Source organism: Dromaius novaehollandiae, chromosome 3 (assembly GCF_036370855.1).
Source record: "Dromaius novaehollandiae isolate bDroNov1 chromosome 3, bDroNov1.hap1, whole genome shotgun sequence".
Taxonomy (NCBI): Eukaryota; Metazoa; Chordata; class Aves; order Casuariiformes; family Dromaiidae; genus Dromaius; species Dromaius novaehollandiae.
The window spans coordinates 98,424,309-98,440,262 of record NC_088100.1 but is presented as its reverse complement, the minus strand read 5'-3'; the positions used below and the strand labels follow the sequence as shown (position 1 = coordinate 98,440,262).

General features: G+C 41.9%; 1 protein-coding gene and 1 long non-coding RNA gene across 8 annotated transcripts in view; one reads left to right on the top strand and one right to left on the bottom strand.

Moving 5' to 3' along the window:
- SRBD1 (S1 RNA binding domain 1) overlaps positions 1–9,517 on the bottom strand; it is a 142,764-nt gene extending 133,247 nt beyond the window's left edge. For 4 of the 5 annotated variants that reach the window (XM_026121184.2, XM_026121186.2, XM_026121187.2 and 1 more), the window contains exons 1-5: positions 9,370–9,517; positions 7,671–7,781; positions 2,901–3,026; positions 1,236–1,318; positions 615–780 (exon numbers count right to left, since the gene is read on the bottom strand). In XM_026121184.2, coding sequence (XP_025976969.2) covers positions 615–780; positions 1,236–1,318 — 249 coding nt within the window. In that variant the 5' untranslated portion in view covers positions 2,901–3,026; positions 7,671–7,781; positions 9,370–9,517. Of the gene's footprint in view, positions 1–614; positions 781–1,235; positions 1,319–2,900; positions 3,027–5,444; positions 5,619–7,670; positions 7,782–9,369 lie in introns of all 5 variants that reach the window. The other variant, XM_026121185.2, reaches the window with a different exon arrangement.
- A 244-nt stretch (positions 9,518–9,761) lies between these two features.
- LOC112995947 (uncharacterized) lies at positions 9,762–11,560 on the top strand. Of its 3 annotated transcripts, none has more exons than XR_010388535.1 (3): positions 9,762–9,898; positions 10,207–10,362; positions 10,984–11,560. It is a non-coding gene; the product is annotated as an uncharacterized LOC112995947 (long non-coding RNA). The 3 variants fall into 3 exon arrangements; XR_010388536.1 differs by having other exon boundaries at positions 9,765–9,898; positions 10,204–10,362; XR_003262303.2 differs by lacking the exon at positions 9,762–9,898 and having other exon boundaries at positions 10,115–10,362.
- The last annotated feature ends 4,394 nt before the right edge of the window (positions 11,561–15,954 follow it).

Genomic DNA, 15,954 nt, shown 5'->3' with positions numbered 1-15,954 from the left:
CCCCAGAGCTCTTCTTCAGAGTCCAAGAATGGTTTTCTCAATATGACACCTATGTCAAAACGTCTAAAAACATTAACATAAACTAGGAGGACTGGCTTCTCTCACAGCCCAGTCTGTCATGGCAAGCTTTGAAAAAAGCAGCTTCTATCAAAATTCTATCAAAATCTTATATTCATCACCATAAACTGCCATCCTTACTGAGTCAAATAGCCATGCAAGGAAACATGTACAAGACTTCTTTTTGTTGCGGTGCCCAGCTGATAAAAAGGTAAAAGACAAAGATACAACACTGGTACCAGAGACATTAGTGTGTTCAGTTTTCCTTATAGAAAGGAGAACATTTTTATTCATTTACTGTTGTTGTTCAATGAAATCTTCAGGGAAAACTATGTCAATAATCACTGGCCAAAGTTTTAAAAGAAGGGGTCCTTAGATCTGAGACGCTTAAATACTCAGGAAAGGCAAATTTAACAGATATACTGAACATTCACTGCAGACAGTCAGACAAGCTGATCACTCAGAGTAAGGTAACCAAGTGAACCAGGGTTAGAAAAATTCTGCTATTTTACTTGCAGTCCACAGTAATTGTATGTCTCTTGCTTACAGATACTCACCAGTTCCTCTTTTATTGCTATCTTCTTGACCTTCTTCCTGGCCACAGCTGACTGTGGAACAGCAACTTTTTTAGGTTTTGCCTCATTTTTCTTTGGCAACTGAGGCCTCTTGGCAGTTTTGCTTTTTGGCTCCCATTCCTCCTCTTCCTCCTCTGAATCAGAGCTCCTGAAAAACAAATGAGTAAACAATATTGCTAGTGAGAAGTGCATAAGCAAGCTAGTCCAGATGTCTTCTGACATAAAAGAAAGCGCAGAGGAGAGATAAGCAAAAAGGTAGGCAGACTCAATAAACACAGGTCTTTCATGCTGCAGCAGAGCTAATGCCTGGAACAAATTACCAAGCTTTCTTGAAGCTGCTCAGTGGGATGGGTACACACTTGATTCTGTTGGGACAACTGGCAATTCAGTTTTACACCATCTTCACTGTGAGCATGAAGTAGCAAAGGCAATTTTTGTTTTAGAATTTAACAGAAGTTTTGTGTGCTAAACCTTTTTATCAGCCTCTCAGAAACTGAACGTTGTTCTTATGGAACCACTCAAGCTTGGCACAAACCATTAAAGAACACTTTTGTAAGGTACATGCACACCAAAAAAATGATTCTAAGAAAAAAGAAATCTTACAAATTAAGAAATGAAGATAATTCATCATCTTCTAACGTAAGGGGTTTGGCTTCAGATTTCACCCTCCTTGGTAGAGACGACATCTGAAACAGAGCGGAGAAGAAGGAAACAGAACATTTGTTTTAAGATGTATTCTCTTACTTAGCACTTTAACTCACTACCAAGCACGTCCTCGATATTTTCACCAATCACAAAAATTTCTGCCAGAGAGAGTTTATATTTCTAAGTCTCTAAGAATTTAGGCCACATTCAACAATCTTCTCAGCTTCACCATCAGACAAGCCAGTACCAAAGACTTTGAAATTATTTTTCTCCTCAAATGGAGGTAAATGTTGGGCTTGCGCAGAGAGCTACCCTAGGAAAATGAGTACTGCTTCTCAGATATATTATTGGGTGTAACTTAAATAGTGTGCCAGCCCTTCCTCCATCAACCTTCTAAGAAACAAAGAAAACAAAATTAAGATCTAAGAAGGTGAGCTAACAGATGGTTTTGATGTGGACAGCGTTGCAGGAAGATTTTCCAGTTTGATCTGTAATTCCACCTCTAAGGACTGTATGTTGCTTGTATTCATAACAAAAGCAATGATTTTAAAAGATTTATTCATTAACATACTGAACGTGCATAAAGCAATTACCAAAGATAAAAATACATACAATTCTCTTCATAGCAGACAGAAAAAGCAAGATCAGTATTTTACTGAGATCTCTCTGTATATATCACCCTGTAAAAACGTTCAACAAGTTTCTGTGAAGACCATGACCACCTTTCTCCATTTGCCTACTTCTGGTTTCTAAATCCCTCCTTTGGGCCTTAACCACCACATTAAAAGATTTTGGCTTATCCTGAGTAGGAAACAAAACTATACATAAAGATACTTACTTATAAAAATGTATTATATTTCCCCAGTCAAAGGGAGGGCACTGGCCTCCTCCTGGCCTGAGATTCATATCTACAGTAGTTGTGTTTTTGTTAATCAGTTTTAGAATTTTTGGCAATGGTTGGTGCCATCAATTTCAATCATCATGTTTGGCAAATTTGTTTACAAAATTTAAATCCCTTCAAAATGTTACCTGGCAGAATTAAAAAAAAACAAACCAAACCACCCACCTCAAATACCACATTTCTGTAACTACAAAATTAATGAACTTCAATTGCCTGTATTACAATCTCTGGTACAGTTCATTCCTTGCACTCTGTTCTCCAGCCCTTATACCCAAATAACTTTTAGCTCCTTGATCTTCAAGTCAGCATTGCCATAACAGGTACAAGCCTTTGAAGTCCCATTTTTGCACATACAAACTGAACAGGCTGCTTTGCAGAGCGCCCTTTAACTCAAGTTCATTCTGGCCTCTATTCAAGCACTAGAAATGTAACTATTGTTATAAATGACTTTCAGCAAGTTTTCCTTGTAAAATAGTAACAGAAATTATTTAAGTGACAGTTTTCAACACCACAGTGGAAGAAGTACAATCGAGGCCCAAATCAAACACCACTAGCTATTAGCTTGCTCACAAAAAGCCTTCTTGTGGCAAACGTCATGGTCAGAAACAGGTCACGTCTCCAGTGCTGTTCCACTGAGTGAAATTCCATTATGTGAATGAATAGAAAACAGGTCCAACACAGGAAAACAGAAATCTCCACAGAACACAAGAAGTATTACTCACCTTAGTAGCTTTCCCAGTGACTTTTCTTCTTCTCCACTGTCAGTTCAGAGACACCTGCAACTTCACCCAGCCACTCTGCTTCTGTTTTCCTTTGCTCCTCACAGCAGAAGAGTCATTATCAAAACCCTGAATTAATTAGATATTTATTCCTGTTACTTCAGAGGCATGAAAATAATGTTTTCATTTTATATTGTATCTTAATCTGTGAATGGGGGAAAACTGAAAAACATTATTCATTTTTGCAGCACCAGGATTTGCAAATGAGATAATGCCACAGTCAGATGGATCTCTCATCTTTTCTGTAGGCACTGGGACACCTTTCACATGGTCAAGTCCCACAGTTCTCTCCATTTTTGAAATAGGCATGTAGTGTAAAATATCAGTCATGCATCTTCAGCTAAGCCAAGTGATTTTGTTTAATATTACAGGCAACTTTGGGAGCTAGCAATCAGTATTTAAACACTCTAATCAGCTTCTTTGTATAGCCATAGAACCAGAGCAAAGAAAAAGGAACAAGCCAACAAGCATGTTCTCTCACCTGAGTTCAGCATTCCCCTTAGACAGCACTCCTCTCAAAACCTCCCTACTAATTTGGGACACCAATCAAAGTAACAAGATAGTTTAGGCTTAGCGAAAAGCCCAGGTAAAAGGAAAGCCTCATCCTGAAGATGTTTTTTCTGCTAATATTTCCCCCTCACCTAAAGAGGCCAAGGGCAAGTTCCCAAAATATCTTGATATCTGTATTGTTACATCAAGTACCAATAATTAGAGCAAGCTTACATTATAAAGCTTATTCTACTTCCTGCAGTCCAGCACTGGTGACTGATTTAACCCCTTGCATCAGCATAAGAAGAGAAGATGTGCTTTTTATTTTACAAATCCAGGTTTTTTTTTTTTACATTCTTCAAAATCAAATTAGTATTTACTCCTGAATTCTTAAGTCTGATTCCACTTGTCTTCATCCAATGAATGAAGCAGAAGTCCCATACGGCAAATATGAGAAATATTAAAGGAAAGCATGAAATAGAATAGAAAGTGATACAAAAAAGGGCTAAGGCTTTATAGGTCACTTCAATTTTTATATTTGTATCACTTGATTTCTTGGATCATCTTTTAAGCATTTGTTGCAGTCCTTCAGAAAGCTGGAGAAGTATCAGATACATGTAGTGAATGCAGAAGATGAACAGCACAGATCTGTCCTCTGTCACACTCATCAATATTTTGCCAACTCTTACACAGACTTAGCGAGATGAGCGAGATGGCCTCAGATTATTATAAACTAAACTTCAAGTTTAATTATCTTACTAATCTGATAAATTTTCTTGAGAAAAGTGGTAATTTGGTTCCTAAACGTTTTTATACCTGCACTTAAAAGTTAATTTAGGCTAAGGTAAGACAAGTATTTAAATCACAATACTTATTTCAGAATAAGTCCATGAACAAGCAAGCCATGGTCAGAAGCTACAATGGAATTCCACACATGAAAATGAAAGCCCAATACCCAAGAGCATGTTCCAGATGAATATCAAATATGGGGTGTTAGGAAGGGGGGGGAAAAAAGTCATGATATTCCGCTATAAGGCGGGACCAAATCATAACCACCTCCCCTTCTAATAAGAGTATAGATAAAACTAGAGAAAAAATGTACTTCATAGAAAAAGAATCTTGCAGTTGCTACATATGTTCTTGTTTACAAAGAATCAGTTTCTGATTCAACTCCACAAAAATACTTCTGATTTGATTCCAAATTGCCAGACAGCTGTCTGCTAAATTTTCCTTCTGAGCTGCCTGCACTAGGGTGTGCTAACACCTACAGTTAATGACTAAGAAAAACATTTCTTCCGTGATTCAGTGTGGGGAGGCAGGGAAGAGGATGAAAAAGCAACAAGCCTAAATGCCACTGATGATGATATATAAATATTACAGAAGATTTTTTGAAGTTAAAATCATCCGAAGTGAGAAAGGAAGAATCAAGTAACAGACAAATGCAGACATGCTTCACATGGGGCATCTAATATGTCAACTGCACTGACTACATGACAAAGCAATCTACAAGTTATTGCCTGATCTGTGTTTTGCTTCAGCTGGCATATGGTATGGGCCCCTGTGTCTTGCAGGGTGGACTTTTGGAGAGGAGAAAAAAACGGTTTCTACTTCAAATATTTAGTGGGCTAGGAACAGCTTTATACACCCTTCCATGGCACAAGGATCAAGACAGTTTGAAGCTGGCCACTTAGCTCCTATTATATTTTCAAGATAGACTGGCTTGAGTGAGAAAACTAGCTTTACCACTTCCTTTTCTGTAGCCTCCAGGTAACCATACTGAATCAACTGAAGGCCTATAAACTTAGGTTTATGTCCTAACGAAAGAAACTATGGACAGCATAGATTTCTCTCTCCTTTTCAAATCCAGAAAATTCCCATAGCTCTAGAAGAGCCAATTACAAGACTGACTGCTTCTTAGAAAATGAAGAGTTACCAATTTAAACCTGAGAGAAGTCAGAGCAACTTTTTCCCCCTCCTGTGTGTTCAGCATTGATGTACCTTACGGCAGATGCTTGCAGTGTCTGGGTTACTGGAGAGTCCTTTACTCCTGTAGCAGTTGAAGTAAGTCAACACGCAGTATCGAGTTATCTAACCACCCTCTGTAGGATTCCAGTGGCTTGGCAACCAATGTATTGAATTCCTATAGCTCTGTTCTAGCAGCTCTCCTACTATCTGAAACCAACAAAATTCCAAGTGAGGTTTGCTAACTAATTTTTTTTTCCTTTTTTGTATCTTGTCAGAAACTTAGCAGTAATTAAAATATGCTGTTCCTTGAGGAGAGAGTTGTTAACAATCCTCTTACCAACACTATTTTACTTCTGTGCCAGACAACTGGAACTGGGAGCTGAGAACTTCTGCTTCTCACAAATACTTCAGCTTCCAAAAACTTTTTCATTTCAGATCTGTCCACATACCATATTTTGCCTCTGTGCAATAGGCTGAAATCCTAACAAAGAACCTTCATACTAGACCTTTTGCCATATTCAGGCAAATCAAAACTCTTCTGTTTGTCCTTCTACCAAATGACAGCTGGCAGCTTGAAGCATCATGGCCAGAAACACCTGAATTCTCTCTGCTTGGTACACACTCAGCAATCACGAAAGGCTTGCTTCTTCGAAAACACAAAACAGTTCAAGCATGTTCTTCAGAAGTACTCCCTGCTTTAAAAAGAAAGAGGACCTTCCAGAATTAACATGCTAACCAACGAATAAGAGTTGAATCTATTCACATCATTGCTATTGTAGATAAATATTCTCTCCATCCAATGCAGTACAATGCACTGCAGTGATCCTGATGGCTGTAAATAGCACACTTTTCCCTGTCTGGCAACTACTCATGAAAATAAGGCTAGCGTAGTCTGGTGCTGAGCCACACCAGGGATAAAGAGTAGCCAAGGTAGCTCTTATCACACTTTACTGTACAGAATCTTAATACGGGTTTGCACAACACAGTCAGCAAGGAAGTAATCATTCTCCTGTTCTCTCCTTCCGAACAGGAGTTCCAGGAGTTCTACACTTACATGTAGAATGTAAGTGAGCTTAGGCTTTAAAGGCCTTACTATGTTAAAGAGCTATTGAGTTTCATTTAGAGATCTTGAAGGGCTGATATTCTCTTCATCCTCTCTATTCATACAAAGATACAACACATTAAAAGCAAATTTGGTCGTATGTGAAACCAAGTGCCATCAGCAACTACTCACAGAAGAAAAATAGGTTTCTAAAGCCTTAACAATTTAAAAACTAGACAAGGGGAAAAAAAAATCCTCCTTCCCTCATCCACTCCCCCCCAAAATCAAGAAAACTCAGTGTTATCACAAGGTTGTCTTGTAACTCAACCATTAGAGCAACAATTTTCAAAATCAGAAATTGCTCCAGTAATCTTAAGAGACTGTCACATCTTTTATAGTGCACTCTAGAAAACAAGGTCATATTTAAAAGTTACAGAAAAGATTATACTTTTGCAACATGATTAGGTGATGCCACTACGGTAAGTTTAAATCTCAAAACCCTACTACATACCTGACATAATTTTGTCATAAATAAAAAAGGAAAATATAGATCTGAATATCAACAACAGCTGCCTGACAATTCAATCAAATTGATTCTCTTTGCTGAGGGCACACCATAAAAAAACCTACACATATACACTTGGAAATTTATTTAATTTCAGTACCTTCAAAAAAAACCTTCTCCAGCAGAAAAGGACATGGAAACTTTTAAAGTTCTTTTCCAGTTAATGCAAAGTAATGTGTTCCTTCTGTGCCTATGCAGGAAGTTCCTGAATCTTTGCTCTGAATGCTCTGCTTTTATAAATTGAAGCAAGGATAACAGAATTTTGCATTTGGGCCTTTTCTTAAATCACATATTTGCTTTAAATCACAAAGTACTAGCCAAACAACAACTTATTAGAACACCAAGTGTCCAGAGCAGGAAAGAAAAAGCACTATGCACCCCACAGGACAAGTGAATTTTTAGTACATTATTAGCTGCAGCAGAATAGTCCACTTTAATAATATATAGGCTTTCAACAGGTTCATTTTGTTTGCCATTTTAAGACACTTCCATGGCATGCTAGAACTAAGATTGTAAGAGGAAATCAAAATGTGAGCATACTGTCAGCAGTGAAGAGGAAAAGATGTGACAGCTGAAACTGCTTTATCATTCCAGATGGGTTTTAATCACCTGTAACAACTCCACTGAACTTCAAAATATAAATCCAACTTACTGGAATCCTCTTGAGGTTGAAGCGTTGGAGAGCTCCCATAAAGTTTTGCTCTGAAAAGTTGGTGCAGTAGATTTCCAAGGACTCTTCCTGCAGAAAGCCAGTCAGGACTGCCTGAGAAAGGAGTCACAAACACAAATCAGAAGATTCCAGAGCTACCTGAAAAGTTGCAGTCAGAAGGACAAAGAGACAGAGACTGTACATATACAGGAAAGCAGTCTCTAACACTAATCAGAAATGAAAAAGTGTAAGATTATTAGGAGATATTGCAGAAGTACCAAAGTACCATCAAAAAGACAAAACACCAACAGTACACCCTTCGAAAGCACACACTCTTCTGAATCTGTTGCAGTAACAACCACTCCCATTGGAGGAAAGGAATCTGCATTATGTAGCAATCTGTCAGTGAATCAGAAGAGGTGTGAACAGGAGGAAAAAATATATATCCAAGTCCAAGGCTAATATTTAACATCAAATTACCTCATGTGCATGTAAACACACACACTTTCCATGCATTTTTTAAAATTCATCTCAAATGATTAAATCCTCACATCACCTATGAAAGTGATCAACATTATCCCAAACCAAGGGGATAGTGCTTCTGATTCAGTAACAGACTACTACATAATGTATTGCTACTTCTTTCCTCCAATCCAGCAAACTAGTCATAAGGCAGCTCTCCCATTCTGTTTAATGGGTCATCTTTGTCACTGAAGGGTAACGAAGATGCATCTCTCTTCTGCATGGTGACAACCACAACACGGTTTGTTGTACCAATAATATGCATTTGGGGTTCTTGTAGGAACGAGGGGAGTTGAGAGAAAACATTGTTTGTTGCTGGTGATTCACTAGCATCCAAATCACTGTTTGCTGGCCCTGACACATGACCAAACTTCCATGCACTTTCTGTACTTCCAAGCCCTATCCTTCTGCCAGATGACACTCCACTTTCCTCAGATCTGAGGACAGCATTCAAGATGAAGGAGTGACAGAGCTGTTTGACATTGGCTTTCACTCCCAATGCTAGGGAAGCGCACTGCTACATCAGCTCTCAGTCAGAAATCTGAACCACACTCCAGTGCCGGAATCGGCAACCTTTCGGATCACTTCCCTTCCCAAAGCGAAGGCTGCACGAACAAGAGCAGCAGCCAGGAGATGCTGCCTCTCTGCGAGACGGCACCCCGTGTCCGGGCAGGCGAGGGCTCCCACCGAGCCGCGGCTCCCTACGAGCGCCTTTCGGGGACGCCGCAGCCCCTTTGCCCGGCCCTGCTCACCCGCCCCCCAGGTCCCCTGCTCGCCTCCCCGGGCCCCTGCGCTGCAGCCCGCCGACCCTACTGGAGGCTGAGGGGGTCCCTCAGCAGCCAAAATCTCCCTCTGGGAACTTCAGCGGAGCCAGGGCTCTGCAGCGAGACTGGGGGAAGGGCGGGGAACAGAAACGGAAGCCCGGAGACGAGGAAAAAATGGGCAGCTTCCCCCTGAATCTCGAAACAAAAGGGCACCGCCGGCTTTCGCCATGCGGCCGACCCGAGGCGGCGGGGCGGGCCCACCCCGAGGCCCGCAGCCGCTCCGCACGGCCGCGTCGCGCCGGACCCCGCCGCTCGCAGCGCAGCCCCGCATCGCCTCGCCCGCGCCCCCGGGGACGGGCGCGGCGCCCCCTCCTCCCGCGCCCGGCGAGGGGGCGGGAGCCTTCCCCCGACTTTACCCCGTGCTGCCGGCTCCCACGTTTGAAAGGGCCGCCAGGGCGGCAATGGCGGAGCGAGCCGCCGCGCCCCGCCGCGCCGCGGGGAGGAGCAGGAAGCGGCCGCCGCGCCCCGCCGCGCTGCAGGAAGCCAGCAGCGAGCGGGCGGGGCCTCGGCCGTCCCCGTCCCCGCCCCGCTCCCGGGGGCCCGCGCGGGGTGGGCAGCCGCCGGGGCCTTCTGGGGAGCCGTTGCCTGGGTAGCGCCAGCGCCCGGCGTGGCCGCGCTCCCTCCCGCGAGGGCAGCAGTGCCCGCTCCGCCTCTCCGGTCCCGCGCAGCGTGCGGCCGGCTGCCCCACACCGCGGCGGGACGCGGCCCGGCCCGGCGCGGCCCGGCCCGGCCCGGGAGGCGGCCAGGCCCCGCCGCCAGGTGCCGCTGCGCGCCGGGGCTGCGGCGCCGTCTCAGAGCGTGGGGGCCGGCGCTGTGAGCGGAGCGGAGCGGAGCGGAGCGGTGGCGGCGGGCCACCGGAAGCCGGAGCGGGGCCGGCTCCCGGGGGTGTGGGTTTATGCCCCTGCTCGCGTGCTGGGGCCGGCGAGGGCGGGTGGAGGGGGTTCCGCGCGGAGCGGGCCGCGCGGCGGGCGGGCGAGGGGGCTGGCGAGGCCGTTGGGCGTGAGGCCGCGCGTGCCCCAGGGCCCCCCTCCCTCCCTCCGCGGCGTTCCCCCGGTGTGAAGCCAGGGCAGCTGCGGGAGAGGCACCGTTGAGCAGGTAGCAGGCGGGCGCAGCTCAAGTCTCCTGTTAGTGCTCGAGATGAAAGCCTCTCCTAAGTAAATATTAATATGTATCTCTTCTTATGTCTCCAGCAGATTCGAGTAAGTGCCAGTAGTTGTATGACATTGACACAGTTCCCAGCAAAGGATTTATTGGCAAAAGACCCTTTAAGAAGGCAAAAGTCGTTATCTGTGTTTTATGGATAAGAGCTATCATCTACAAATGCAGGAGGCCCAGATTCCTTCAAATCAGTAAGAGCTATATTCTGAAATACCTTTCTTGTGAATTCTGACCCTAAGCTACTTGTCTAAGGTCACAAGAAGAAGTTTCTAGTAAAATAAGTGAAACCAGGTCTCCTGGCTCCCAGGGTGGTTGGATGATTAGGAGACAGTGCTCAAACAGCTCTCTCTCCACCCAGGCTCTTAAAGGTGGGTGTCGTTTGCCGGTTTTCCCCAGGGAGATTCATAAGGAGCAGGCAGAGTATGCCAGGACATAATGTAGCCCCTAGTTGCCACTGGGGCAACACAATCATAGTATGTTGCGATTTGCCTGCTCTCCTCCAAAGGAGAGACATTTGGAAAAGATTTTGTGTAAGCTGAAGGGGTGAGGATGGTGTGCTGTGGGGCAAGCTTTCCTGTTCTGCACAAAAGATCTGCTGCCATTTGAAAGGATCAAAGGCCTTTCATTTAAGCTTATGACAAAGAATGGCACTAAAAAACCCAAGATTCAGTTCCTGGTTGATAGGATATTAGCTAGTTGGTTGGTAGATACTGGAAATGTTTCCACTGCTTTCACTAGGTTTTGGATTAGGGCCTCTGTCATAGTATGCATCATTTTTTTCTCTCTAAAATGATGGTAATTATTTTTCATAGGGGTATCAGGATGGAAAAAACATTTGTGTGAGACTGAGATACTACAGTAAGGTCAACTACAGATGCCATAGAAACAAATATAGTCTGCTTTTCTTTGCCCACTGGTATAAATAAGAACATGTAGATCTGAGCATATTTTGGATATTCACATTCTTTTATCTCATGCAGACTAGGATGTACATTATTTTTTCTCATAGCTGTAAACATTTGCACTGTAATGCTGGAAAAACTGTCAAAGTCGCGGCAGCCTGTCTTAAAGTTTCATGCAAAGTTATGCTTCCCTGTAACCTCTGTATTTATTTATTTTTCATCTGTATGTACTAAATTAAATTTCAGCAAGGATCCTTTGAAGTCCATCTCATATATAAAATTTAATGGGTGCTAGTTTCTGTCATTATAAGAATGTAGCAAGTAGGCTGTTACATTGAAACCTCCTTTTAAGCTTCCATTACCATAAAAGGTCATCTTCTTTGTATCATAAATATTTGTAACTTGTGGTCATAACTACCAGCCTCAAGTCTTGGAATGGTACCATCTTAAGGATAACTAAGGTGTAATAAACTTAAATAATTCATAATTTTTCTTTTTGACTTTGTAATAAATGTGTGTTTAACGGTCTGGAATTACTTTAAACACAGTAATGTTGAATGCAGTCTCTCTCTTTCCGTGAAGTTTACCTGACCTCTATATCTTTCTGGGTTCCAGACAGAGACTTGTCATTATGCATGGGGATATATCTGTGGTGCCAAAAGAAGGTGCCAAATGAAGTTTATATCAGCTGATATAAACTGTCACAGCTCTGTTGATTTAAATAGGGCCTATGATTTACACAAGTTGAGGATCTGACTCATAGACCTCAGTAGAACTGTTCACATGTTTGAAGGTAATCAAGGGTATAAGTGTTTGAAGGCTGAGAGCTGATTCACTCGGAATTTTGTCCTAGTAAGAACTGAGCAAAGAGTAGTTTAGTCTAGTGATAGGGAAGTATCCACTGCTAAGACTAAACTGTTGTAATTTAACCAGCTAATGTCATACTTAAGAAATCATGTTAGAACCTCAGACAGAGTTACTCAGTTGAAATGTCTTCATCTGTAATATGTAAAGTTCTGAATTTTTGTGCTTGAGGTCAGATGCTGCTCTTACTTATACCAATGTGAAAACAGCCTTTAAATACAGATATAAATATAGTGCACTCAGTGCACTATCTGATTAAGATTGCCACTATAAATAGCTGTAAGATCATATTTAAATACTTGGTCTGATTATATTTCGTAATACTTGCAGTGAAATGTGCTTAATATAAAAATACTGCCTATGTCATCTGACTCCTTTGATGCACTGCATTAAAATTCCTATATCTAAGTACATATCATAGAGTCAACTTCATTTCTTTTCTATTAATAGTTTGAAATTAGGTCACCATTCTTGTAAGGATGAGCTAAGCCTATACAGCTGATTTTAGAAAAATTATCTTTATAAAAATGTTTGGTTTTTTTCTCATGCTCACCTACTGTGACACTGTTCCTTATCTATAACCAGTAATTTTACTATCTGTTCTGGCATATGTATTCTATGCTGGCAGATTCTTTTAGGTTTGTTTATAGTGACCCCTGCTGCAGAAGATTAAGACTGACATTTCTCTAAACCTCTGAAAAGGCATTTACCCAATTATTTCAGAGTTCAGTTCAAAGAACCAACCAGTTGTAAATTCAAGTTAAGGATATAAAACTTGAAACTCCCTAATTTGGATCATTTTGAATAAAATTAATCTAATAATGCAAGGCTTTTTTCTTCTCATAAATACGTAGGAATTACTTTCTAATGCAATGCAGTATAATTACAAAGTGAAATGCCTTTTAATGTCCCAGATGCGATGCTTGTTCTTTGTGTTATTGTTCTTTGATAGGGTTAGACTCAACACCAATAAATCATTGTCAGAACTCCCATATGTTAATGTTTTTAGAGTTCCAATCAGGAAAGCACATGCTTAAATTTATCTCTATTCAGGATAGCAAAATAGTAAAAAAGCAGATTAAAGCATATGACTAAGTTTAAACACAGGTTTCAGAGGGACTTAAGAGTCAGGCTATTCAAGTATTGCCCTGAATAGAATGCTTTCCCAAGCTTGGGCTTAAAAATTCTTCAGCACAAGGTAAGTCTATATAGTGTTTTACAAGCAAAAGATCTATCTGTTCTCTGAGCTAACCAAAACTTGTGCAACCATAGCTAGTGCATCATTTAGCTTGAAATAATAGAACCTGCTAATGGAGAGTGTATGAGCTCCAGCTTTGTCCTGTGCTTCTATAGTTATTAAGGCTTCCTACCAGTCTGTGCAGTGGACAAAACAAGTGTATACTTGCTTGCAAAAGACATTCCAGTGTATCCACAGTAAAATCCTTTGTCTATGTATGATTGTAAATGTTATCCTGTGTGCGTGTGCTGGATTTCTTAAAAAGCTTTGTTAAAAGAACCTTACTTGGGCTGCAAAGCCAAGCAAAAAGCCATACTTAGAGCTACTTATGTAATCATGGCTCTGCCCATTGTGCAAATATTTACTGATGGAGGTAGGAATCCCATGAAAAAAACTGAGAATATCATAATGCAATATTCACAAGGAGGCAAAATTAAAATCTTATGAACATCCTGAATTCTCACTCTTCTCCTGTACTGAGTGCTTTATTTTGCAGTCTCAATGGCATTCCAATATGGTTGAGTGCAATTTCTGAATTTCTATAGAAAGGTAAAAGCTAAGTTGAATGCAATGTCCTTCATCCTGTGTCACCAATGGGGCTTGAATCCTGTATCTTTTCCACAGTAGCCATAGTTGGAGATCATAAAACCAGTGAAATTTGTCATCTTAGTGTAGCAGTGATGGATTCTTGGTCCTAAAGGTGGTCAGTGGGAAGAAATCTAGCATAGCTGCCCTTTTTTCTCTTTTTCTGGGAGCTGGAAAATTAATGCCATGTGAAATGTTGGGAGGGAAGGTCAGCCAGTGGGGCCATGTGCTGGGTCTTTCTCTCTCCTCTTTGAGAACTGGAAGAAATCCAGTTCTTCACAATGTTCCCCATAAGGGGACAGGAAATTGGCTGGGGGGTGGTGGGGGGGACAAATGCTAGATCAGTTATGATATGAGAGAATGCAACCTGGTTCTTGGCCATGTTGCAGGAACATGCAGAGGGTCATATGGTCTGTATTCAGCCTTCATAAAGAAGGTAATCCATATCTGTTTCCTACCTCACCACTTTGGCAGCTCATGAGTTAGCTGCTTCTGCAGCCGTTGCTTCTGCTTGGTGATGGTGTGAGCTGAGCTAAGAGATTTTCATGTGTTTTATTATCATCTTGGCAGACTGACAAAAATTTCCTTAGGAGTGCAACAGAAAGAAGAGAATTGGTTTTTATCAGTCTGTTTCTCAACAAAGGTAACCAAATTAATGAGACAAAGGTATACAGAGAGGGCCAGAAGGACAGGAGAATTCCACCCATGCCCTGAGCTTGTCAGATATAAGCAGGCCCTAGTCCAGAAGTAAGATAACTGCACAAACCTAAGCTAATAAGCCATGCTGAGAGGCATGGTATGTTAGTTTGGGCATGGTGCCACATTAGCATGACTCTACATCTTCCAGACAGAAGCTAGCTTATGTCTGGGCAGCTCAGAGCATGAGCAGAACTTGCTTGTATTTATCTGCACCTGTCTGTGTAGCCTTGCAGAAGAAAAAAAGCAATAATTTCCCAGTTACATAGCCAGTGGTGTAACTGAATCCATTGTCCATCATTCCAATATGCTTCCGAAGTGCTTTTGTAATCACCATCTGTTTTTGGATTCTTCTGTGCCTTCCTGTCTTAGAATGGGCTTCCTGTCTTTAGACTGAAAGGTCCCTGGGAGAGACAATCTCACTGGTTGTATTTGTACAAAAATACAGTGCGACTGCATCCTCATCTGTGCCTCTTATTCCTAGATGCTGTTATGTGTCTAGCAGTGATATGGGTGATCTGTGGTAGATAACCATTTGATTTCAGACTGACAAATTTTAATCAGCAAAAGCAGAGATCTATCAGGAAATAATTTTCACCGTATTTAGAATTACTGTATTTTCTACTTAATATCCAGACAAGGCACTAATATTCTTGTGTGGCAATGATGCTTGTAAATGAAACCTCCAGATCACTGTTAATTTTGCCACTACAAGGAGCTTATTGGTGTAGTCAGACAGTCAGACCTTAACTTTAGCCCATGTCCTGCCTATCCAAAATACAGATGTGGCCTCCGCAATTGCAGTTTGAATGCCCGACATTCTTTAATGTATTTATCATGCCTTCTCAAAGTGGGTGTCCCCCGTACTTAGATCCTAAGTACTACTTGGAAGAAGACACTGCAACCAGCTTTTTTAGTCCAACATCAGACACATTGAATCTACTGCCCATTGCTGTGAAACTGCTCTGTACAACAGCTCTATATTATGTGTGAATGAGGCATGATTCATGGCCCATGTGATGTAGCATCCCTATGTAGCATCCCTGTGCATATATGCAGCCAGTCTGAAACACTGGACTTGCTGCATGTGGGCAGAAATACCTGTTCTAAGATCATGTTTGAAGAGCTGCTGAATTGCTTCAAAAATCACTTGTATTTATCCTCTCAACCTTATTGCTTCCTGGTTTTGGAGGACCAAGGCACAGACAAAGTAAGTGATTTGTCCAAAGGTACAGAGCCATATCCTGCATCTTCAGAATCCACCGATGTTCCATACAGGATCTCTTAACTGTACAGCTGCCCAGAGTGGGATAGTTTGGCTCTTCTCTTCACTCATCCTGGCAGTCATTTTGCAGAATTGCTACTGAAACTCTGCTACATGTTAATACTTCCAATATATATATGTAAGGGAATGGAAAAGAAATAAGGCAAATCTTAAGAGGAAAGTTAAGGGATACCGAAGGATGTTTAGACTGAAGCTTAGACTATGGTTCTTGGAT